Below are 27,168 nucleotides of genomic sequence, written 5' to 3'. Positions count from 1 at the left end.
TGAACACTTTGGCATTTGAATTATCTTTCATACCTTGTACAATTCTTGTCTTCATACCATGGGCACTAATATTTGTTATGGTATTAAACTGTATTATTATATAATATAAAACAGCCTGAAGTTGACTGATTTTTATACAACACCACAAGACAGGCATTTGTGATTACTTTGCTCCTCGATTGCGTGGCAGTAGAAACGTAAAGTTATCGGTGACATAGACAGCTGCATCAGCGGCTCAGCATCCACATAGCTCATTAGATTAGCAACTTGAAGGCAACATACAGCATTATCCGAGACCGGTTAACCTTCCAACTGATGAGATAGACGTGATATTTATCCCATCAGTTATGTCGAATTATAGTGAGCAGTACATAAAGGACAAGCTATCCAAGGAGCTGGATGCATCACATGTAGTAAGACGCTTTCCTCTCGTAATGTTGACTGAGATTTGAAACCAAATCTAATCTGTTGCAGTGAGGCATTCCATCAGAGCCGCCTCGTCTACCTCGAAAGAGTACTTAGTCATTTAGACAGCTAGTTTGGCCTCTGTAGTGGTAATTTTTGCTTCATAAACTAAGTATTCACTTGGCTAGGTATGTCATTGTATTTTTTTTTTTTTTTTCCGTAACTAACAACCTCCTTTCTGATGGAAAGCCATGGAAGTTATTAGAATGACAGTGACCATGTCTACATGATGTATAGTATCTTGCAGTTGTGCATGCACAATGCCAAGGGGCAATGGTCACTAAGTATAATATACCCGCTATTGGCAGTGGCATTTCAATGTAGTTTCCTTTTCCTTGAGCTCTGATTCTGCATGTGTTCTAAAAATTCTGTAGTCTGAATCATACATTATTTACATAGTAATACAGTGTTATAAGCAAATAAGAATGTAAAGGAATGATATATGCACAAAAAGTAAAAGTTGTGCATGCATACTACGGATTCCATAGATAAAATCGTATTCAATGTGGAAAACTTTCTAGGTTTTATATTGTGAGTAACACTCCATATAGGTATTTAGGCTCTTTGGGTAATGAGGATGTAGAAATATTGGGGTTTAGGGGTGTATGTCTGTATGCTGAAGGTATACATTCCGAGGGACTAAATGGCCCCGCAATAGAGAGAAATCAGAAGTACCCCAAGTGTGCATCATTAACAGAGACTGTCACAAGAGCATCTTTGTTTAAAACGAGCCAATAATCATCTCCGAAGGGAGGTGCATAGTACCTGGTCTCAGAAACGAGCCTGAGATTCAAATTAACGAATTTTACATCAACCATGGAATGATATTTTGATAATGATATTGAATAAAATTATATGGTATTTTTTAGAAGTGCACACCTACATGATATAGCTTAGAAATTAAATGTGATTTGATGATTTGGTTTCACATCACAAATTCCTCTCCTACCAGGAGGCTAGGATGGTGCCCCTTACAGAGGACTTTGTAGCATGGAATTTAATGAACCATGCCCTTGGTTCAACTTCAATGATGGCAGGGTTTGAACCACCATCCCTTCGACCTTCACCACAAGTAGCGACTCCTTAACCTGATTGGCAAGAGAGCAGGTTAGGGTGTCGTTATATTAACATAATGTTTTTAATGGCAGAAATCAATAAAAGAAAACTTTGCGTAAGGCTATACACAAACAAATGAAGTCTTGTCAACTTCTTTAGATGCTATTTTTCTTTTGATAGATTCAGAGGTCAAAGACGATAACCCTAATGTCTTCTAGAATCACAGGTACCACATTACTAAATGTAGGTTAGGTTTGAATGGATGAATTTATCATGATTTCATTTCTTTGGCCTCCACATCTGACAAAACAAAGATGGCATCTCAAGCAGTCGAAGTGGCTATGTTTGTTTTTTTATCACTTTTAGCAAAATTTTCTGTTATTGATTCCTGCCAAGAAAAACATATGTTGATGTATTATAATTTACAAAATTAATATTTAAATTTCCATTGCTATATTGGATAGATGTGTACTTCTAAAAATTTAGTAATGATATCGGGTGAATGTAAGGCTGAAACAATAAGTCTGAGATTTAGAATAAAAAAAAAAAAAAATCATAGTATATTCCCCTTAAGACAAGGGCCTGGAACAAAGCTGAAATATTTAAAAAATTTTGTCTGTTGCATCCTTTCTCTTAAGTAAAGTTATTGAACGAAGTGACAATATAATCCTAATTGGAGATTTTAATTGTAGAGCTGAATTGAGGGGATTGTAAAGACTTAGTGTAATACTCTGATGAACATTGCAGCAGATAACAGTGACCCAGTGGGTCAAACACGTACAGAAGACGAGACGGTGTTCCATTGAGATTGGATTTTGTGCATATCAAAGAACACAATATAATTGACTTGATAAGTTCACATGCTCTTTAGGAAAAATTGATAATGTAGCACCTGACTTTCAGTTGATAGATGAAGATGTAGATCCAAGAAGTTAATTAGAAAAAGCATATACAATTCTGGGAAAACAGATTTCACTTTTCTTTCTTCTTCTTCTTCTTCTTACTTCCTCTTACTTCTTCCAATTAGTGAAACTTGAGGCAAAATTATCAATGTGTTCCATCCACTAATTTTATAGTTATTAGTGTATGTAAACTAAAGTATTATTAATTAATATTAAACTAAATATAACAGAGTGCACAAGCACTATACATTATCGATCAGTGACCTCCACACATGAACTGACCAAAAAAAGAGAGAGAATATGAGAAGGGACATGAGAATACACATTTATGTGAGAAGAAAAAAGAAAAGTGTCTATCTTTCTTTGGTTGTCTCTATTAGGTGGTTAGTGTTTTGCTGATTGTCATCTCTGCTGGTTCTGCTGCTGTGCCATTGTTATCGTATTTACTGTTCCTGTTGTTCCATACATACTGTAGAAGTATCCTGTGCTCAGGACATCATCCGGGTTTTATAGTTGCAACACTGAATATGCCTGGCTACAGATTCAAACTGCCCCAAATGTAACCACCACACAGAGGACACAGGACATATACAACAATCCCTAGAAAACATCACAATATCTCTTCCCTGGGTGACTTATGGTTCTGCCCAGAGGCTGTTGCCAGTTACCTGAAGGACACAGGTCTTTAGCAACAGAGACCAGGGGCAATGGACTCACTGACTGTAATGATTGTACTGTGGGCAAATATGCTGGGAGGGGAGGTTTAGTAGTAGAACAAAATGTTGTTGGATATCCATTTTGTGGGAAGTGAAAGTTTGTTAATAATAATAGTTTATTTGGCATTGAATCAATATACATGAAGTGCAGATACTGAAAAGAACACATAGTTTGGAATAACAATTACAATTACAGAGGATAACACAAAAAAGCATGTAAGCTTATTTTCATTTTGGTCCTCAAATGTGTTGGGATGGTACAAGTTCAACTTCACCATTTGTGATTTAGGCTTCGATGTTAGCAGTGGGTTTTACAAATAGTGGGGATGGGGGTGTCACTTTGGAACCATTGTTTTCTGTGAGGAGTGTACATTTAAGTATTTTTTAAATTTCACATACATCCATTACATGAAACAAGAACTACTGTAACTCAACACCATCTTAATTGAAAGTCGTTTGTTTATATGAATGATATCAATTTAACATTTTTCCAAGAATTAATGCATTTCCTGTGATGTATAAATTGGCAAACTTCTGCTTCAAAATTGCACGTGATGGTCCTTTTTATAAACATGGATATTTTAAGTGAAAAAAATATCATGATAATGGAAAAAATATGAAAAATATCACTGATGCTCCTTTTTCGAAAGTTTCTTGGAGTATTTGTCTTCAGTAGACTTTTATTCCTGAAGTTTGACCTCACTACCTTGTGGTGCCCATGGTATAGACTTCCATCAGGAAAGTTGATGCTAAGTGTGAAGTAATGACTGATAGTGTATTCAGTCATTATCAGAACTCTCCTCCAGCTGTCTAATAACTTCATTCTTCTACTAACTCCGTCCTTGGGTTATGGTACGTGATGACAGGGCCAAGATATCCTGATTTTAGAAAGCTCATAGTCACAATTCATACAACAGGCAGTGCAGGCGAAGCAGTCATCCTGTATTGAGACTGCAGGAGCAGCACAACTCAGAAACAGTGTACACAGCGAGAAACCCTGTTCAAGTTTGTTTTTGTTGAACCTATATAGGGAAGGGGCCAAGAAAGATGCCTTAAATTCCCTTCAAGCTTGTTTGGCGAGGGAGCCACCCACAGCAAAGTTATCTTAACTGCAACATGAACAATGGAGATAATAAAACATGGGGAAAACAGCAGCCCTCCTAAGCCAACAAAGCCTCATCTCTGTGTCCTTGCCCTGATCTGTGATGCCATCCCCCAAAAGATTTTAGATGATAATATGGTGGCAATTAATGTCCCCCCTCCACTCTCATGAAAGGAAATTATTGCCACTGGCACTAAAACTAAATGAAGCCACAATCCTTGACCACTATTTCATTCCTGCTAAACGAGATTGGGTTCTTAGACTTGCCCCCATTTGATAAGCTTCCATCTCAACTCATATTGAGATGAAATGGTCCCCAAGTTGGGTTATCTGAAAATCTTGGCTCTAATTGGCAACAGCGGACCATATCTTACTACAGAGTATTCCTTTAAAGTGAATAGACTAAATTACTTCATGTGAAAAACCCTACCAAATGTGCTCCAAAGCAAATAAATCCCTAACTTGGAATCAAGAACCCACTATGGTAGTACAGTCCCATGCAACCCTTGCTGATACCCCCATACAAAAGGAACCCCGTCCAACATTAAATAACAGTATTAGTAAACATCTCATGACTGGGACTACCCTGAGACAACTTTTACCCTTCCATATAATGACACCTACGTAGGCATCATGAAACCTGAGTGGTTATATGAGAATGCCGGCATTGGCATCTTGATTACATTTATTTCGTAGTAGTAGCCGAGTGACCCCATATTCTGTGAACTGGCCTGATCATATTTTCTGTGATAATAGTGTATTTAGAATGAAAGAGAATGAGTGATACAGTACTACCTCTCATTAATGGACTAAAAAGGGGGATAAAGGTGTCCATTGATGTGAATAATCCGTTGATATTGAGTGGTTTTTGGGTGGCATAGTGATTGCACAGCACTAAACAACAGCACCAGAAACACCAAAAACACCAAAAACACAGCTAATTAACGTCCGTTAATGAGAGGTAGTACTGTATAGCGGTAACTTATTTTATAATGTGATTATTGTGGTGTATCATCTAATTATCATACATCAGGCAACTGATGCTGCCTGTGAGAATTTGACTCGTATTGAAGAAGTTAAAAGAACTCGTGGGTCAAAGAGGAGTAAGAATATTTCATACAGAGTAAATAAACTATAAATCCCAACTCCCATACTGATAATTATTTTTTATGCTTTACTGGCTACAACATCTGACTCATATGTGCATAAAATACCTGCCTGCCTTGAAGTTTTAACTGCCAGCAGGCACATGTGTGCGCTGTGTGCTCACTGCACACTTGTCTTCTGTACCTAAACCCACCCAACTGCACAAACTGTAGTTCTTACTCTTCAAGGAGTCTGTTCAAAGTGTGGCATTTGTCGTAAGCCATTCTGCCAAATGAATCTTAATACCTCTCTCTCTCTCTCTCTCTCTCTCTCTCTCCTGTATATATAGTAAAGGAGCTATGTAGTACAATGAGTATCAGTTTTTTAGGATTATAACAATGATTTGAAAAAATTCTATTGCCACATGGCAGCATTATCTCCCCATGTTACCATGCCAAAGTGTCACTGGGTGACAGGTGACAGTGAAGATCTGATAATTGGTGGTCAAATTAACACGTCACACTTGGGAATTCCTGTTTGTGCCCCCCGCCCCTGCCCCCTGAATAGACTCTTTGGAATGCAAGGAATACAGTATCCTCTTTAATCTACACAGTGTCCTACTTTGATTGTAAAATCCTCAGACTTGGAACGTATCAGCTCCCAAGATCCCCATATTTAGGTGAGGTCCATAATGGCGGAACCTGGAATCGCATGTAGAAGTGCTTCTCCACCATAAAGGCACAACCTCCTCCCCCCAAGATTCCCAAAGCAGCTTCTCAAAGAGATGCCATAAACAACATAGGGAAGCTCACTGCACAACCTCCAGTCCTCCTCTTCTTCATCTTCTTACCAGCTGCCTGGTAGGGTCATCTCCTGTCAGCCAGTGGTCCTTGTTTCTTAATTTCTCTCCATCTTTACCTCCAGAGTCTATGTTTTAATGCATTGCTATCCCTGATTCACACTAACCTAGTCCATCTATCATAAATCTACCCCCTCCTTCCCCCAATTTGTCCCATCACCCTCAACCAAGAAGACCAGATTCCGCAGCTGAAACAATGATTAAAATGAATCACATTGATGCTCTCACCTCAGAAGAGCCACTAAAGGGACCTCATCCCAAGCACTTGGATAATTTTATTCCTGTCCTCCCTGCATACCAGAATTTGTGCTTCCTCAGATAGTAAGGTCCAGGCTGAAGTCCACTCCATTCTTGCACCAGTTCCATGCTCTAAATATGTGACCTTCCCCCCCTCCCCCATACACACTTCTCACCCAAGAACAAACTAGACCTGCATGGGTCTGTTGCATACACTTGCCCTAATTCATTAGTTGCTTTTACTGTTTTACTTGATTCATTTATTTATTTGTATATGATAGATATGCGCTGAATGGCCTACCGGCTTCGGCGCTTGGCCTTCAAGCCAAAATTTTCATAAATCCATCAACCTAATCCATTAGACCTCTCAACACTCCCAGACCCAATTGGAATTAAATACATAACCTCAAGCTTTTTATTTTTATGTGTATTAAGGGATGTCTTTATCTTTGTTTTTGGCAAATTTATTTCTAATCCTATTACTTTCACTCCTTTCCATCTGTCAAGTACTTCCTATATTTCCTGCTGTGATTCTGCCAACAACACTAAGTCATCAGCACATTCTTAGAACTCCTGTAACTCTACTTCTTGCTTCTCAAATTGCCTCCTCTATTACTATGATGGATAGTAGCAGACATACAGTCTCATCTACTCTAGTACCAAATTCCAAATATTCCTGCTACTGTCTTTGTCTGCCATGGTTTTGATTTTCACCCAATGATAGATTTTTAAATCAAGGAGAAAAATACACTAAGATGTATTAATGCAAGCAGGTGCTAGATTTAAGTATTGCCATGTGTTGAATGTTTTTGAACTTGTAACAAATTTCTCACCATTACCCTAATATTTGCAAAGTCCGCTGATTGCTTGGTTTTCTTTTAGGAGGCATTCAAGTAAGAAGAAGCTCCTGGATGGTTGGAAGACCCAACTTGAGACTGGAATAGTCCGTTGTCTTGGAACTCTTTCAACAAGAAGTACTGCAGTCATACACTTGAACACTTTACAGGATTCATTGTACATTTCAAGACATGTTTCATCATCCCTGCTTAAAACAACTAACTGTAAAATAGAACAGAGACGTACTTAAAGCTGACTATACAACGAGCACAGTAAAAGATGGAAAAGTCATTGGCTTTCATCACCTTGAGTGGATTTCTACTGCGTTGGTGCGTGTCCCTACACCCGTACTCAGGAGCAGGAATTCCTCCGATGTTCGGTGACTATGAAGCACAGAGACATTGGCAAGAAATAACGACAAACTTGCCTCTCAAATCATGGTATGTCAATTCAACAGACAACGATTTGCTTTACTGGGGTTTAGACTACCCACCTCTCACAGCATATCATAGTTATTTGTGTGGCATCGTTGCAGAGAAAATAAATCCTGACTTTGTGTCGTTACACACCTCCAGGGGTTATGAGAGTTACCATCACAAATTATTTATGAGAGCGACTGTGTTTGTGATTGATATTTTGGTGTACGTTCCTGCTGTTATTCTATTCATGAAATACGTGAGCAGATGCAGCGCAGTTAGTGGCAAGTATAAACATATTTATGGCCTTGCCCTTCTACTTTATCCGGGAATATATCTTATCGATTATGGGCATTTCCAGTATAATAATGCTTCCCTCGGTCTCTTCATAGGTGCAGTGTCTTTTCTCATGGGAGGGAAGGACTGCCTGGGGTCCGCATTTTTTGTCATGGCCCTGAACTATAAGCAGATGGAACTTTATCATGCTCTTCCATTTTTCTTCTATCTTCTTGGGGTTTGCAAGAGTCAAAATTCATTGAAGGATTCTCTCTTCAAGCTAACGGCAATCGGGCTAACGGTTCTTCTCACGTTTGTAATAATCTGGAGCCCATTCCTGATGGACAAAGATGTAGTTCTTCAGGTGGTAAGAAGAATCTTTCCACTGAACCGGGGTGTTTTCGAGGATAAGGTTGCCAGTATCTGGTTTAGTTTGTCAGTGTTGTTTAGAATTAAGAATTACATTCCAAATGGTAATATGGCTCTTGGATGCCTCCTATGCACAACAGTGTCCATGCTGCCATCTAGCCTTCATTTGTTTATGTCCCCGAGCAAACTACACTTTCGATATGCTCTCGTTAACAGTTCCTTGATTTTCTTTCTGTTCAGTTTCCATGTTCACGAAAAGACTATCCTCCTCGCAACTATTCCAGCCTGTCTTCTTATGGTGGAAGAATTCTTTGTGGTGATGTGGTTCTTAATCGTCTCCATTATAAGTATGTTGCCATTGTTGTTGAAAGATGGATTAGGTCTTCCTACAGTTGCCCTTACAGTCTTGACCTACCTGATGTTCTCATCCATAGAAAGTATTAAGGACACAAAGGCCCGTTGGAATACCCAACAGATCTTGTTTGTGCTCTCGATGATGGGTCTCTCCGCCCTCAGTATTGCTACGCTAACTTTACATCCTCCTCCAAAGCTTCCAGACTTGTTTACTGTGTTAATTGCCCTCTATTCTTGTGGGCATTTTGTTGTATTTTGTTTGTATTTCCACTATAGACAATTCACTACTTCATCAGTAGGATATACAAAAATGAAAGCACAGTAAGGTGTAGCCAATCAAACAGATATCAGCAGTATTTCACCAAACTTCCTGTAAATTATATGTTTTTTAATTCCTTTGGTGGGTTAGGGATGATAATTTATATATGAAATAGTTGAGTCTGAGAGAACATTATATTTGTTTTTAGGTTATGTGTACTTCCATTTTAGATATTTTTCATTTTTGAAGTAGATCTGCAGTTTTTGAACAACTGAAATCAGTAATGCAGTTCTTGTTTATCAATTGAGATGGACCTAATGAGGATATTTCTGTAATTTTTCAGTGTGAATGATTATATAAACAAAAGGTAAAATAAATTTGGAGATTATAATATACGTTTCATTTTCCCCAACTTCATAACTGGGGGAGGGTTACTTAGAATGTTTAGACGAGTGAAATGTGCATGATGATCTGAAGACTTATTCTTTAGCCCTTTGATGTCTACACGAGTTTTTCCACAACTAAATAAAGTTGTCCGGTAGTGGCCCGAAAACAGGGTTCATTTGAAACAAGTTAATACCGCCATCTACATGGGTTTCTGTCAATTGAGTAAACTTGCCAGGATAAATACTGGAGTCGAATATAGATGCCAAAGGGTTAAAATAAAAAATTGACTGTTTGCATGTTATTAAATTTGAAAATCATATCCTGTATTTTATTTTTCATAAGTTTGCTTTTAGTAACTAATCCTTGATATGCTGATTGTGATGTGTGACACTTATTTTTGGTAGTATAATCCATAGAAACAAAATATTTACTTTTTTTATGTCTCGAAAACAAAAAAGCAAAGCATTTCAAAAGAAAGCTGAAGCTTAAAATATGGACAATGGTAATTATACTTTTTAGTCTCGTGTATTTTTTATAGTATTGTTTCTATATAATGATAATTTGAAAGAGCTTTTATCTGGGTATAGTTGCCAAAATTGCAATGAATGATTATTGTTTTGGATTTGTTTCTTTGCAGGATGTGGAGGACCTTAGTGACGGATGTGGAGCCAAGTTCAGTGTGATTATAGTCTCCCCAAAGTTTGAAGGCAAGCCGCTTTTACAGCGCCACAGGTACTTGCATATTTTTTTCATTATTGTTGTTATTATTATTATTATTATATATTTTTTCATACGTGTCATTTTGCATGCTTTTTTGACATACATATTTACAACACTTGTACTTGTTTCCCGCTGTCAGGATGTAGCACTGCTATTCATTTTGATGTATGGAAGACCGAGGAGTAGTAGGGAGGAGAAGTAAATGTAGATAACAGTAGGAAGAAGTCCTGGCAAAGATGAAAAATCAGAACAAGTCCCGTCTTCTTTTTCTGCATGAGGGGATGGGGAGGGGGGGCAGCCAAATTTATGAAGTGGCCTTGCTGTGGATGTGCTGTGTCTTGCGACACTGCTTCTGACCCAGGGCAGTGGACAGGATGCAGGGATGACCCGTCATCCAGGAGGTGTCAAGATAAGAGGGGTGGAGGGGAGTGTAATATATAGGAAACGGAATGTGTTGGAGTGGTTTCTATGCCTTTTTCTTTTTGGCTAACCCCTCCCCCCATGTAAGGGGGAAAAAGCCTTTGGTATATGTATGTATGTGATGATAAAGATGTATGTACCAAAAGACCTATAAGGAAGGTGGCTGAATCAATGCATAAACTAATCCCAAATCCATTGGTCATTCCTTCCATCATAGCACCTCATGGATGAACGGTCATCCATGTCCACCTGCCGTATCAATCAGGTAAAAGGCAATGGAGCAAGGCACAGTTCCAAAATTCTCCCTAAAACTCAGTTACTACGCTGGATATGGAGAGATATGAAAACGGGTCACTATGAGCATAGCTCTCGTCCCATAAAATACAACTAGGTAAATACACCACCACCGACAACAACTGCTTGTCTAGACAGTCAAGGGAACGACAACAACAACTACACTCCCTATCCCATTCATATACATGTTGAACAACCATGGTGACATTACACAACTTGGGTGCAACCTCACTTTCGTTTCAGGTTATTCATTCTCTCCATTTTATACTCTTATACAAATTCTGCTAAGCTGCAGCTTTAAGGAGGATGGTTAGGAAAGACTTGTATAAGTAACTTATACTTTTTGAGACTTTCAGCTCTTGATTAGCCATTGATTTTATGCTTCAGTTTCACCACTAGGGCATAAAACATTCTAACAACCTTCACTTTTCCTTGTGTTCTTAGTTTTTAGATCATATACAGGTACACATACTTGATCATTGAGAAGTTTGTGTGATTCATGATTGCAGCTGTTAATATCCATAGAAAATTGTTTCCTTGTGCCAGTAGGAAAATGGGTGGGGGTGAGGGAGTATATGTGAGAAAATTTGACGCAGTCCGAAGGGATTTCTCCCTGTCTTCTTATTTTTTTCTGCATGAGGGGACGGAGAGCGGGGGTCACTGATTTAATGAAGCGGCCTTGCTGTGGATGTGCTGTGTCTCGCGACACTGCTTCTGACCCAGGGCAGTGGACATGATGCAGGGATGACCCATCATCCAGGAGGTACCAACATAAGAGGGATGGGAGTGGAGTGTGATAGGGATGGGAGTGGTTTTATGCCTTTGTTTTTTGGCTACCTCCATTGTAAGAGGGGAAAAAAGCCTTTGGTATATGTATGTAGTAGGAAAAAATTGCATGTGGATTGGAAGATTTCTAAATTTTATTCAATTCACAGGTTGGTCAACTCCATATTAGAGGAGGAGCTGAAGGTCATCCACGCTTTCACCATGAAGACGTTGACACCAGAGCAGTGGGAAAAGAAACAGCAGCAATGAGTGATAGCCTACGTTCCTCTTGGAGTTGGTTAGATTACATTTTTGGGTGACAGAAACTGCCTGCCAGGTTCTTAAGCCATAAATAAAGTTAAAGAAAATAGTTAAGAGTTATATGTATTGCATATTTTCCTATTCTAAGTCAACACCTTAAGGTGTTTAATCTTGGTCCTCCGTTTCAACCACATGTTGTGTGTAGTAAACACACTGCCAAAGCAATGGAAGGTGTTGAGGGAAAGATAAGTGTTAGCTCTCCAGGGAAGGTCATTCTTCACGGGGAGCACTCCGTAGTCTATGGTAAACTGGCGGTAGCCCTTAGTTTAGACCTAAGGACTAATCTTACTCTGACGACAGGTGGGGAGAACATTAATCTTCATCTTCCTGACGTAGGTATAAAAGAGTCTTGGCCTTTGGAGGACTTGCAGAAGCTAAGAAAGGAAATAGACGTACCAAAGGACGGGAAACCCAGACCCCTTGGCGAGGCAGAAGCTGCCGTATTAAGACGCTTCCTTAAACTCAGTGCTGAAGAGGTAGTGACTAGACGACTGGCCCTCATCTCGTTCTTGCATCTTTACCTTTCTATACTGCCACAGCCTGAAGCCTTAACCTTAGATGTTAAAAGTGAAGTCCCCAGTGGTTCGGGATTAGGTAGTTCAGCAGCATATGCTGTATGCTTAGCAGGAGCCTTGCTTCACTTAGCTGGTTATTTGAAGGGAGAGAATCTTTCTCCTGTATCAGAAGGCAGGAACGAGTCTCAAGGTACCCTTAAAAAGGAGACTTCTAAACTCGTGTCAGCATGGGCTTTCGAAAGTGAAAAAATAATTCATGGCACGCCCTCAGGTATTGACAATTCAATATGCACGTACGGTGGAGCCATTAGCTTTAAGGCAGGAGAACTGGAGCCTCTACAAGTACCGAGGCTACAGATTCTCCTTGTCAACACACGTGTACCTCGTGACACAAAGGCTATAGTTGCAGGTGTTAAAGAACGAAAGGAGAGGCTTCCAAACATAATAAACCCTCTCCTGGATGCCATTGGTGGTGTTGCGCAGCAGTCCCTTGACGTGTTACATCATTTGTCTGAAGCCAGGGACAAAGAACAGACGGAAGAGGCCTACAAACGTATCCTGGAACTTGTTGACATTAATCAGTCCTTACTTTGTGCTCTTGGAGTGTCACACGACAGTCTTGACAAGATGGTCTCCATCGCTAAGAGTCACGGACTCCATGCGAAGCTGACTGGGGCAGGTGCAGGAGGTTTCGGGATTATCGTTGTACATCCAGAAGTCTCCGGTGAAGAGGTATGGGCGTGTAAGGCAGAGCTAGAGGACAAAGGGTACCGGGTGTGGGACACGAGTTTAGGAGCTCCCGGGCTAACATTGTCTCCGCTTCCCAGCCAACACCGTGAGCCATCTTCTTCCGTCTCTTGACATACGACCCATGCTTTACTTAACACCTTTGCTTCTGCTGCCAAAGTTATTCTGACTTGCAAGCGTTTTGGCAAGCTGATACAGCACGCTTATCGGAAAAGTACTAATAGGTTTCAGCAACACCACTAAGTTCTGCAACTGGGCCTTGAAATTATTGATTGGGTACTGCATCCCACAAACATTCAACCAAATGTTTGATATTTTTGTGGTATGTTGATAGATTATTTCAAAGTTTGATGTTATGTAGTTTATGGAAGATTTAGTGGAGCACCTTAGAATTATGAAATAAATAATACATAAGCTAGACAAAATTTCAAATAACTTTTTTGTTATGTTGATTAAACGTTAATATGCATTTCTGGTTTGTATTACCTATTATTTTAATCATTTAAGGGTTTTTGGTCTTTTTACGTACGTAGACTTTGCTTACAAATATTTGTTATTGGAATATGAAAATTTTTATGTTTATAGGTAAGGGAGTATTAGCAAACTAAATATGAAGATTATGAATGCAGGTATTCTTTAAATAATTAGGTATAAAAATTATAAGACTTTAACTAGCTCAGAAATTTAATTCTCATTAATTCCAGTTATACAGTTACTACATCCCCACCAACTGGACTTGTTATCATTTCTCTATTTTAATATTTACCATTTTCAGTTTAATTTATTTATATCCACAAACTACTGATGAATTACTGTTCTCAGTATAATAAGCATGCATGTTTTTCATTTAAGTGTATTCTACAAACTACACTAATATTGGAGACTAGTTAGTGCTACCAGTTAAAGAAACAATTATATTCTTACCTCTTCAATATGAGTCAAATTCTCATAGCATCAGCTGCCTGATATACAATGATTCGACGATGCATCACAATACTCGTGTTATAAGATATAAACTTACAACTGTATTACTCATTCTCTTTCTCTTTGAATAATAATAACCACAGGAAACATGAGCCAGTTCACAGAATATGGGGGTCACTTGGCTATTACAAAATAAAGATATGATCAAGATGCTGATGCAGGCATCCTCATATACATACTCGTGCCTCACCATGCCTACATAGGCATTATTGTATGGAAGAAGTTAAATCAGTGGCGGCACCAAAAAAGTGCCCAGCCCCCCCATTAGCCCCCCCAACTGAAATGAGCAAATTGAAAATTTAAAACACTCATTGAAATAATTTTATTAAGTGGAATTTTTAATTGCCAGGGCTAAAGATTTGTCAGCCATCAGTGCTAGCCCTACCATTAACCCCCTCCCCTTCTGAAATGAGGATAATATATGTGTATTATCATATTACTATTAGCCCCCCCAAAAATTTGCTCAGCCTCCCCAACTAAAAATTCCTGGCGCCGCCACTGGGTTAAATGTACATGGATGAAAGTAAAAGGGAAGAGATTGGTAGTATGTTTGTGAGGAGAAAGATGGATGTGTTAGTGCCAAGTGAAACAAAATTGAAAGGGAAGGACAACTTGGAAATTGGGAGCCTGGTGGGTAAAATGTCAGGAGGAGTTCCACTGTTAAGTGATGAGAGATGTGTGGTTGAGTGGAGAGATGTATCTTTTGAGGATAACGAGTGTAAAGGTGAGATTGGGATGGGAAATTGGGGTTTTTGTGAATGCATACATTCCTAGTAGTGATCAAAAAAGAAGAGAAGAATTTTGGATTGTAAACAAGTATGCAGTTTAAGGAGGAATGTAAATTGAGTGGTGGGGGATTTCGATGCTGGAGTTAGAAATGAGCCAATGGATGTAGTTGTAGGGAGGTATGTGATGGTACGAAACTTTCATGGAAAGAAGTTAAATGTACATTGAAAGGAAGACGATACTAGCGAACATTGCTTAAGAAGAGAGATGTGTATAAGCATAAGTGGGCCATGGTTGTGGATGGTAGGGTAGTTAAAAGGGCATTAGTGGAATACATAGTGGTATCCAAAACGAGAATTAAAAAGTCTTTTTAGGTAAATGTATTCAGGGGAGAGAACAGTGAATTCCCAGATCATTATTTAATAGAAGGGACATCAAGAATGAAGGTAAAGTTGAGGTAGAAGAGGTAGGCATAGAAAAGCTGAATATGAGAAAAATGAAAAGGATAGAGAATACCAGCTGAAACTGAGAGAAGTATGGGAGGAAGTGAGTGATAAAAGAGAAACATGAGTAAAGGAAGTATGGGTATGATTCAAGGACGTGCTGGCGCTGAATGGCCTACCGGCTCCGGCACTTGGCCTTCATGCCAAAAATTCCATAAATCAATCAATCAAGGATGTGCTAAAGTATGCAGAGATGGTATGTGGAATGGGGAGGATGGGAGGAAACCAGTGATGGGCTGAAAAGAAGCAAGCGTATGAACATTTTTGAAGACCAGGAATGAGGTTTGAGGGGGGTTATCGGAAGTAACATCTGTCAGGCAAGGAAGGGAGAGGGGAAGAGATAGTTGTGAGCGAAGAGGGGTTACACAAGAATGAAGGAGACTGCAAGAGATCATAAGGCCTACACTAGGCAGTTCCATGTCCATTGCCACCTGTCATCCCCATCCATAAAGTTGTCAATGGATGAAGAAATTACCTGGCCTGGAGTGATTTATTTTTGTATGTTCTCTACATCACTCACGTGGATGACTCGGGGGGGGGAGGTAGGCCAGCTTTGGCTGTCTGGCTCTGCTGTGGAGATGTGTCTCGCTATATTTGTCTCTAACTCAGGGGTTCTTAACCTTTTTTCTCCAATTCCCCACTTTTTAGTGAGCCAACTCTCCATTTCCCACCACAGCATCGGTCTTTGACAAATTCGATTTTAACCCATGCAGTGTTTAGTTACTAAACACTGCATGGGTTAAAATCGAATTTGTATATTTACAGATTCACGAAATGTGACAACAAGAAGACACCAGAAACAAACAAAAAGAAATAAAAACACATCAATTAAAAAAAAAAAGACAGTGGTTCTTCTGTCCGACCGGTCATTCCCCACTTGGCAACTCCGCCATTCCCCACCAGTGGGGAATTCCCCATAGGTTAAGAACCACTGCTCTAACCTAACCAGTTTGGCAGGGGATAGGGGTAACCCTTCATCTACAAAATATAATGTAAGAAGACACATCCCTGGTCTATGCAACTGTTATAAGTGACAGAACTTTAGGTGCACCAAGAAATGATGTTGATATTCTGCAGGCATGTGTCTGCACTGTCCTGCCCCGTACGTGATTCCTCACGCCTAAACCCAGCTAAATGGACAAACTATGGTCCAACCCACCCAGGATTTTCTTTACAATGCACAATATATTGCTATGAATGAGAAATCATCTGCCTTTGAGACTTCAAGCATATCATCAAAGAAGCTAAGAGTCCAGGTAAGATCCATAATAACTAGTCTGCAATTGGTCATTCTGAGCCTGGACCCAAGGGTGTGTGCATGGTGACCAGCTAAAGTTGAGCCTTTTTTTTTTTCACATTTCCTCCTCTGACACCCGTCCCTTTGGCCTAATTGGTGTCCAAGTACAATCCACAGGTGATGTGGTGGCCCTCGAGCTGTGGCTGAGATGGTGACTCAATTGGAGCAAGTGAAAAAAAAAAAAAAAAAAAAAAAAAAAATCAAAGGGAGGTAACCCATGAAATTTGCCAACAAATGTCAGGTGACCAATTTGGACCCAAACTTACCCCAGAGTGAGATAGTCGTGCACTGTGAGGTAGACGCGAGGAATGTGCACCGTGCACGAGTCTCTCCATCTGGGATAAGTTTGGGTCAAATCGTTGACCATCGATTTTTTGGTCATTTTGGTGACCTCCAATTGGGCCACCATCTCATCCACAGGTGGAGGGCCACTTAGATCGCACTTACATACTGCCCTAGCTAAAAGTACGGGCGGAAATGAGAGGGGGAAATTACACAAACACAAATTTGGCTGGTCGCCACAACCTCGCCCTTGGGTCCAGGTTCCCCACGTCTACCTGGCTGTGCCCTGTGGACGACTCTCTCCCTTTGGAGTAAGTTTAGGGCAAATCCGAGACATGACGGTTTTTGGCTAAATCCTTTGGTAATTTTGAGGGTCATTTTGGCCACTTGTCCCGATTGGGTCACCACCTCAGCTACAGGTCGATGGCCACCAGGGCTCTTGCGGATCGCACTTAGATACTGCTGAGGCTAAAAGTACGGGCGCCAACTGGCGGAAATGAGAGGGGAAAATGACACAAACACAAACAAATTTTGCTGGTCGCCACAACCTCGCCCTTGGGTCCAGGTTCCCCACGTCTACCTCGCTGTGCCCTGTGGACGACTCTCTCCCTCTGGAGTAAGTTTAGGGCAAATCCGAGACATGACGGTTTTTGGCTAAATCCGTGGGTTAACCCCTTTGGTAATTTTGAGGGTCATTTTGGCCACTTGTCCCGATTGGGTCACCACCTCAGCTACAGGTCGATGGCCACCAGGGCTCTTGCGGATCGCACTTAGATACTGCTCAGGCTAAAAGTACGGGCGGAAATGAGAGGGGGAAATTACACAAACAAACACAAATTTGGCTGGTCGCCACAACCTCGCCCTTGGGTCCAGGTTCCCCACGTCTACCTCGCTGTGCCCTGTGGACGACTCTCTCCCTCTGGAGTAAGTTTGGGCCAAATCCGAGACATGACGGTTTTTGGCTAAATCCGTGGGTTAACCCCTTTGGTAATTTTGAGGGTCATTTTGGCCACTTGTCCCGATTGGGTCACCACCTCAGCTACAGGTCGATGGCCACCAGGGCTCTTGCGGATCGCACTTAGATACTGCTCAGGCTAAAAGTACGGGCGGAAATGAGAGGGGGAAATTACACAAACAAACACAAATTTGGCTGGTCGCCACAACCTCGCCCTTGGGTCCAGGTTCCCCACGTCTACCTCGCTGTGCCCTGTGGACGACTCTCTCCCTCTGGAGTAAGTTTAGGGCAAATCCGAGACATGACGGTTTTTGGCTAAATCCGTGGGTTAACCCCTTTGGTAATTTTGAGGGTCATTTTGGCCACTTGTCCCGATTGGGTCACCACCTCAGCTACAGGTCGATGGCCACCAGGGCTCTTGCGGATCGCACTTAGATACTGCTCAGGCTAAAAGTACGGGCGGAAATGAGAGGGGGAAATTACACAAACACAAATTTGGCTGGTCGCCACAACCTCGCCCTTGGGTCCAGGTTCCCCACGTCTACCTCGCTGTGCCCTGTGGACGACTCTCTCCCTCTGGAGTAAGTTTAGGGCAAATCCGAGACATGACGGTTTTTGGCTAAATCCGTGGGTTAACCCCTTTGGTAATTTTGAGGGTCATTTTGGCCACTTGTCCCGATTGGGTCACCACCTCAGCTACAGGTCGATGGCCACCAGGGCTCTTGCGGATCGCACTTAGATACTGCTCAGGCTAAAAGTACGGGCGGAAATGAGAGGGGGAAATTACACAAACAAACACAAATTTGGCTGGTCGCCACAACCTCGCCCTTGGGTCCAGGTTCCCCACGTCTACCTCGCTGTGCCCTGTGGACGACTCTCTCCCTCTGGAGTAAGTTTGGGACAAATCCGAGACATGACGGTTTTTGGCTAAATCCGTGGGTTAACCCCTTTGGTAATTTTGAGGGTCATTTTGGCCACTTGTCCCGATTGGGTCACCACCTCAGCTACAGGTCGATGGCCACCAGGGCTCTTGCGGATCGCACTTAGATACTGCTCAGGCTAAAAGTACGGGCGGAAATGAGAGGGGGAAATTATACAAAGACAAACAAATTTGGCTGGTCGCCACAACCTCGCCCTTGGGTCCAGGTTCCCCACGTCTACCTTGCTGTGCCCTGTGGACGACTCTCTCCCTCTGGAGTAAGTTTGGGCCAAATCGGAGACATGACGGTTTTGGGCCAAATCCGTGGGTAATTTTGAGGGTCATTTTGGCCACTTGTCCCGATTGGGTCACTATCTCAGCTACATGTCGAGGGCCACCAGGGCTCTTGCGGATCGCACTAAGATACTGCTCAGGCTAAAAGTACGGGCGGAAATGAGAGGGGGAAATTACACAAACACAAAAAATTTGCTGGTCGCCACGACTTTGCCCTTGGGGCCAGTTTCCCCACGTCTACCTTGCTGTGCCCTGTGGACGACTCTCTCCCTCTGGAGTAAGTTTGGGCCAAATCCGAGACATGACGGTTTTTGGCCAAATCCGTGGTAATTTTGAGGGTCATTTTGGCCACTTGTCCCGATTGGGTCACCACCTCAGCTACAGGTCGAGGGCCACCAGGGCTCTTGCGGATCGCACTTAGATGCTGCTCAGGCTAAAAGTACGGGCGCCAACAGGCGGAAATGAGAGGGGAAAATTACACAAACACAAAAAATTTGCTGGTCGCCACGACTTTGCCCTTGGGGCCAGTTTCCCATCTCTACCTCAGCGTGCCTTGTGGACGACTCTATGGTGTAAGGTTGGGGTAAATCATGACGATTTTTTTTTTTTTTTTTTTTTTTTTTTTTGCCAAATTGCAACAGCGACTTGTAACTTGAAATAACCACTTACAACCACCAATTACAACCACCAATTAAAACCACTAATCACAATCACCATTTATAAACACAACCTACAACCACCATTTATAACCAAAACTTACCACCACGACATACAACCCCCACTTACACGACTTACAACCACCACATACAACCACCATTTTCAACCACGACATATAACCATGACATACAACCACGACTTACAACTACGACCTATAACAACCACTTATCACCACGATAAAACCACAACTTCTATCCACTACTTACAACCCCCACTTACATCCACGATATACAAGCACGACTTACAACTACTATTTACACCCACGACTTACAACCACGTCTTACAAGCACAACTTACATCCACCACTTACAACAACCAGTTATAACCATCACTTACAACTACCATGTAGAACCACCACCTACAAGCAACACCTACAACCATAAATTCCAAGTGTTTGTGTGCCTCGACATGAGAGGCATACAAACACTTGCCGCAGCCACCACAAACACATCACACCCGCTACACTACATAGCAGAACACCCACACACACCAAGAAACATTAAAACAACACCCAAAGACCTTTATTACGCACAAATACTCTCTTCTCTTCCTCCACAACCACCAAATACCAGCCTCCGGAAACATATTCATAATCATATCACACACCACTCCATTAACACACTGAAAGACAACACACTGCTGCATGCCAGACCCCCTGATATCCACCCTTCTGAATCCTCTCTCCCACGAAAGGACAGAGTCCACCTGGCCAGACTGCGGTGCGGCCACCACCCAGCACTTCTAAGTTACCAGAAGAGGCTGGATGACCGCATTGTGAACAGCTGCCCAGGATGTAACACTTCACCCCATACCATACAACACATAATGGAAGACTGCATTACACACAATCATGCACGCAAACAACACAACATACACTCTATAAAAGGATTTGTGGGAAAACCCAGTTTCGGCTGTGGCCTTCCTTGGGGAGACGGGACTGCTCGGACAGACAGTCTAGGGAACAACAACAACAACCACCGTTTACACGACTTACACCCATATGGCGATTGTAAGTAGAGGTTTTAAGTCATAGCTGAAAGGTTTTGGTTGCATTGCGTGGTTGTAAGTCATGGTTGTAATTCGTGTAATTGGTGGTTGGAAGTGATGGTTATAATTGGTGATTGTATATGGTGGTTATAATTGGTGGTTGTAAGTCGTGGTTGTAAGTAGTGTAAGTGGTGTTAGTACTAACACCAGTACTAGTATTACTAGTACTCCTACTACTACTGTTAGTACTACAACTATTATCAATACCAGTACTACTATTAGCACCACTACTACAATACTAATAACACTACCATGATAATAATAATTGTACTAATAGTACTAATTTTAGTACTAGTACTACTACCACTAGCAGTACTAGTTGTACTACTACTAACACCAATAATACCACTAGTAGTAGTAGCACTGTTAATACCAGTACTAATATTAGCCCTACTAGTAGTAGCACAATTAGTACTACTACTACTTCTATTACTAATAATAGCACTATTACTACTAGTTGTACAAGTAGTACTAGTCCAAACACTAGTACTACTATTAGTACTACTACTACGAGTAATAAATAGGTCTACTAGTGTCACTAGTACTTCTAGTACTAGTGGCACTATTACTACTATTAGCACTACTACCTGTAATAAATAGGTCTACTAATAGTGCCACTAGTACTTCTAGTACTATTACTGCTAGTAGTGTTACAACTAGTACTAATAGTACTACTAGAGCTACTACTATTAGTATTACTACTAGTAATACTAGTAATACTGGTAACACTATTACTACTAGTGGTACACTACTAGTACTTCTAATGATAATTTTACTAGTATTAGTACTACTAGCACCAATATTACCACGAAAACTACTTGTACTAGAACTACTACTAGAACCACTAGTAATACTACTATTATTACAATAATACTAGTACTACCCGTACTAGTACTGCTATTAGTCATTCAAGTAGTAGTACTTCTACTACTTCTATTACTAATACTAGTTGTTCTAGTAGTACTAGTCCAAACACTAGTACTACTAGTAATAATAAGTCTACTACTAGTGCCACTAGTACTTCTAGTACTAATAATACTACTGGTGCTACTGATACAAGTAATACTATTACTAGTAGTACATTACTAGTACTAGTACTAATAATTTTACTAGTATTAGTACTACTACTACTACGAAAACTACTAGTACTACTAGAACCACTAGTACTACTACTACTACGATAACAATACTAATAGTACTAATATATTAACACTTGTACTTCTTATAGTACTAGTAATACTATTAGTATTATTATTGCTAGTAGTACTAGTACTACTTGTAGTAATATCACTACTGGTAGTACTAGTACTAATATTAGTCCTACTAGTACTAACATTAATACTATTACTACCAGTACTAATGATACTCGTAGTACTATTAGTAGTACGACTAGTCATAAAAATACTACTACACGTAGTACTAATACTGTTACTACTAGTACTACTACAATTAGTTTTATAAGTATTAATACTTTATTCTACTATTAATGATACTCCTAGTGGTATTAGTACTACTACTACTAGTCATAAAACTAGTACTCATATTTCTACTAGTACTACTGGTAGTGCCACTAGTACTTCTACTACTAGAACTACCAATAGTTCTACCATTGCTAGTAGTACTAATATTACTAGTACTAGTACTTCTACTACCACTAGCACTACTACTAGTACTAATAGTCCTAAAAGTAGTATTACTACTTCAAGTATTACTACTTCTACTAGTATTTCTACTAGTGTTAGTGCTTCTGCTAGTAGTAGTACTAGTTCTACTAGTACTAGTATTACCACTAGTACAAGTTCTACTAGTACAACTACTAGTACCAATGATAAAACTACTACTAGTACAATTACTAATAGTACGACTACTACTAGTTCTACTAGTACTATTGTTTATCTACTCATTTTATTGCTGCTAGTGGCACTACTGCTACTACTACTAGATTTACTAGTAGGTTACTACTAGTAATAATACTACTACAATTAGTTCTACAAGTATTAATACTTTATTTTACTATTACTGATACTCCTAGTGCTATTAGTACTACTACTAATCATAAAACTAGTACTCGTATTTCTACTAGTACTACTGGTAGTGTCACTAGCACTTTTAGTACTAGAACTACCAGTAGTACTACCATTGCTAGTAGTACTAATATTACTAGTAATGGTACTTCTACTACCACTAGTACTACTACTAGTACTAATAGTCCTAAAAGTAGTATTACTACTTCTACTAGTATTTCTACTAGTGTTAGTGCTTCTGCTAGTAGTAGTAGTAGTACTAGTTCTACTAGTACTAGTATTACCACTAGTACAAGTTCTACTAGTACAACTACTAGTACCAGTGCTAAAACTACTACTAGTACAGTTACTAATAGTACGACTACTACTAATTCTACTAGTACTATTGTTTATCTACTCGTTTTATTGCTGCTAGTGGCACTACTACTAGATTTACTAGTAGGTTACTACTGGTAATAGTACTTGTACTATTATTACTTGTAATACTAGTACTACTATACTTCTATTAGTATTACTAGTACTAGTAATACTAGTGCTTCTATAAGTACTAATACAACACTCCTAGTATTAGTACTATAATACCACTTATATTACTAATAGTAGCATTAGTAATACTAATACTAGTACTACTAGTACTAATACTATTACTACTAGTATTAGTAGTACTAGTACTGTTACTACTATTACTATTACTACTAGTTCATCCACTCGTATTAGTGCTGCAATTATTAGTTCTACTATTAGTACTATTAATACTACTAGTGCTTCTACTACTAGTACTATTAGTACTACTATCACTACTACTAGTAGCAGTACTACTACTAGTACCTCTACCATTAGTATTTCTACTAGTACTAATAGTGCTACTAGTAGTAGTAGTACTGCTAGTACGTCTAGTATTAGTGCTTCTGTACTAGTACTTCTAGTAGTGGTAGTACTACTAGTACTAATTTTCTAGTGCTAATACTATTAGTACTACTTCTAGTACTACTACTAATACTACCACTATTACTATTAAAACTTGTAATATTTCTAGTACTATTATTACTAGTACTACTTCCACTAGTAATATTACTACTGCTACTGCGACTAATTCTACTAGTACTAATACTACTATACTACTAATACTAGTAATACTACTGGTAGTACTAATACTAGTGCTACTACTAGTACCACTACTAATGGTACTATTAGTACTGGTACTACTACTACTAATACTAGTACTACGATATAGTGCTAATATTACTATTACCACATCACATCACATCACAGTGACAATCTCAGCTGTAGACTTGCTGGTGTCCGTACGAGTCCGGTTCCCCCGACCCGAAGGAGAGTCGGGTGGATTTATAATCGCGAAGGGCACGCGACCCCCGGCGAACAGACGCCGTAAAGACTCCCGTCGTCAGAAGGGATGACGACGTTGAAGAAGAAGTCGGAAGCGCCTCTAGATGGGCGGAGGCGTTTCCACTCGAGGCAGCAACGAAGAGGGACTGGGCATCCCCCGCATAAGTCCTCCTCGACTTCTTTCTTCTTCCGGACACAAGAACATCCCGAGTTCCGACGACTTGAACACTGAGAGGTCCCCTCGAGGATTCGGGCACACCTGGATGATCTTCGTTGGAAGGGAATTCTCCTCTCACTGTCTCTATTTCTCCATCTTTCTCTATATCTCTCGCTCTCTCCATATCTCGTCTGCCAGCCCGTAGCCGGCGCGGTGTCTTGTAGACTTCTTCTTCGTCTCTCTATTTGGTCTTCGCCTTTTCTGGACTTTATTTTTTTCCCCCGAAGAACAGGTACTGAAGGGACCCGCGGAGAGGGAAAACAGCGTCTTCATCAATGGGCTCCGAATTGGGCTAATGTGGGCCATAGGAATGTTAAAAGGGCTTTTGAACGAAGATATGGGCTCTTTGTTTATAAAATGGGCTTTTAGCGCTAACTTGGGCTCTAAGACTGATAAAAGGTTTCTTAATTCATAAGATGGGCTATTTCGCTATAAAATGGGCTTTTAGGGCTAATTCGGGCTACAGGAGTGATAAAAGGGCTCTCAAGACTTAAAATGGGCTTTAATTCCGCAAAAAGGGCTCTGCATTGAGGGCTGTTCAAAGAGCCCGTAGATCTGGCCGATGCACAGGCATCCCCTCAGCTGAATGAAATCGCCTGGCGTCGTCCATAAGAGGAGGTCCAGGCGTGAAGGTTCTTAAGGTCCAGTGGACCAATGGCCTTCTTGTACACACATAATCAATAGCCTGCCTGCCTGCCTGCCCGCCTGCCCGCCTGCCCGCCTGCCTGCCCGCCTGCCTGCCTGCCTGCCTGCCTGCCCGCCTGCCCGCCTGCCTGCCTGCCTGCCCGCCTGCCTGCCTGCCTGCCCGCCTGCCTGCCCGCCCGCCCTCGTCGGGAACAAAATCTCTTCGAGGAGGAGGACGGCTGCAGCGCCTATCGCCTTCAGCTGAATAAAATCGTCTGGATCCCTTTTCGCTAGAACAAAAACACACACACACACACACGACTTGATGGCGTAGTGGTAGCGTTCGCGACAGTCACTACGGCGGTCCTAATTCGAATCCCGCCAAAATTGGTCATTTTCACCCAGTATTCACCTTTGGGCCTGTGGCACCCATACCGTATCCCTGAGTGGTGTCAAATTGGACTCCACGGCACCCGTGGACGCCCTCGACCTGTGGGTGATATGGTGGGTAAATCTTATCAGGTGACTAGAATGACCAAAAATAAAAAAAAATCTCAAAGGAGAAACTATACGAATTTTGCCCTAAATCCGAAGGTAATCGATTTGGTTCAAACTTGCCTCACAGGCAGAGAGTCGGACTAAGTACAAAGGAAGGTAGACATTAACAGCCTTAGCCAAAGGGCGTGGCTGTGGCACCCGTCCAAACTTGGGCCTTTTCACCCAGTATTCAAAGGAGAAACCACACAGATATAATAAAAGAGGTCAAACCACACTATAATTTTAGTTATACCAAGGGAGTAGTTTTCAGTCAAGATTTATATGACCTGTCTGATGTGGAACTTCTTGAAATGTGTGATGATAAAATTTGGACATTTTTCAAGGTACCAAAGTCAAAAATGATTATTTTTACATTTAAAAATTATCAAATTCCAGAATATATATACATTGACAGAGAAAGATTTCATGTCAGAACTTTTAAGCATAGACCACTACAATGCTTCAAGTGTTTTGGCTATGGTCACTCATCAAAGGTATGCACAAATGATCAGCTATGTCCAACCTGTTAATTACAAAAACATGAAGATGATTGTTCTAATACTACATTATGTATAAATTGTAAGGGAAATCATAGTGCTAGATATAAAGAATGTGAGTCATTTAAAAAGGAAAGAGCAGCTATAGAGAAAGCTCGAGCAGAACTGTTGAAATTGTGTTGACAGGTCACTGTGACTTAGGACGAAATGAATATGACTTTTCCTATTCAACTTAGGATAATCTACAGTCATGGTGCTCGAGAATTTTACCATATTAAAATTATTTTAAACGCTCAATGTCACTAAGGTCGAAATGAACATGACTTTTCCTATTCAACTTAAGCTAATCTACAGTCATAGTGGTCGAGAATTTTACCATGGTAAAAATGTCTTCACAGCTCACTGTGACTCAGGACGAAATGAACATGACTTTTCCCGTTCAACATAACCTAATCTAGAGTCATGGTGGTCGAGAATTTTACCTTGTTAAAATTATTTCCGACGCTCAGTGTCACTCAGGACGAAATAAACATGACTTTTCCTATTCAATTTAAACTAATCTATAGTCATGGTGGTCGAGAATTTTACCATGGTAAAATTATTTTCGATGCTCATTGTCACTCACGTCGAAATAAACATGACTTTTCCTATTCAACTTAAGCTAATATACAGTCATGGTGGTCGAGAATTTTACCATGGTAAAATTGTCTCAACAGCTCACTGTGACTCATGACGAAATAAATATGACTTTTCCTTTTCAATTTAAGCTAATCTACAGTCATGGTGGTCGAGAATTTATCATGGAAAAATTGTTTTCGACTCTCACTGTGACTCAGAACGAAATGACCATGACTTTTCCTATTCAACTTAAGCTAATCTACAGTCATGGTGGTCGAGAATTTTACCATGTTAAAATTATTTTCGACCCTCACTGTGACTCACGTCGAAATGAACATGACTTTTCCTATTCAACTTAATCTAATCTACAGTCACGGTGGTCGAGAATTTTACCATGGTAAAATTATTTTCGACACTCACGTTGACTCAGGACGAAATGAACATGACTTTTCCTATTCAACTTAAGGTAATCTACAG

General features: G+C 40.5%; 2 protein-coding genes across 4 annotated transcripts; both read left to right on the top strand.

Annotated features, from left to right (window-relative positions):
- The first annotated feature begins 167 nt into the window (after positions 1-167).
- Positions 168-11,890, top strand: LOC143041413 (bolA-like protein 2). 3 transcript variants are annotated; one of them, XM_076213257.1, is made up of 3 exons: positions 178-413; positions 9,959-10,053; positions 11,691-11,890. In XM_076213257.1, the coding sequence occupies exons 1-3, from the start codon at positions 348-350 to the stop codon at positions 11,788-11,790; spliced, it is 261 nt and encodes an 86-aa protein (XP_076069372.1). In that variant the 5' UTR covers positions 178-347; the 3' UTR covers positions 11,791-11,890. The 3 variants fall into 3 exon arrangements, with proteins under 3 accessions (XP_076069370.1, XP_076069372.1, XP_076069371.1); XM_076213255.1 differs by lacking the exons at positions 9,959-10,053; positions 11,691-11,890 and adding an exon at positions 7,306-9,325 and having other exon boundaries at positions 168-413; XM_076213256.1 differs by lacking the exons at positions 178-413; positions 9,959-10,053; positions 11,691-11,890 and adding exons at positions 1,428-1,572; positions 7,306-9,325.
- A 115-nt stretch (positions 11,891-12,005) lies between these two features.
- LOC143041414 (mevalonate kinase-like) lies at positions 12,006-13,572 on the top strand. The gene has a single exon (XM_076213258.1). The coding sequence runs from the start codon at positions 12,006-12,008 to the stop codon at positions 13,215-13,217; it is 1,212 nt and encodes a 403-aa protein (XP_076069373.1). The 3' UTR covers positions 13,218-13,572.
- Positions 13,573-27,168: the final 13,596 nt, after the last annotated feature.

This window comes from Oratosquilla oratoria, chromosome 31 (genome assembly GCF_046742065.1).
Source record: "Oratosquilla oratoria isolate Oo_2021 chromosome 31, ASM4674206v1, whole genome shotgun sequence".
Lineage (NCBI taxonomy): Eukaryota > Metazoa > Arthropoda > Malacostraca > Stomatopoda > Squillidae > Oratosquilla > Oratosquilla oratoria.
The sequence above is the reverse complement of the archived record's forward strand: the minus strand, read 5'-3'. Positions and strand labels throughout refer to the sequence as shown.

Coding starts and splice junctions, on each gene's coding strand:
- LOC143041413 (XM_076213255.1), top strand. CDS start 7,540: ATGGAAAAGTCATTGGCTTTCATCACCTTGAGTGGATTTCTACTGCGT.
- LOC143041414 (XM_076213258.1), top strand. CDS start 12,006: ATGGAAGGTGTTGAGGGAAAGATAAGTGTTAGCTCTCCAGGGAAGGTC.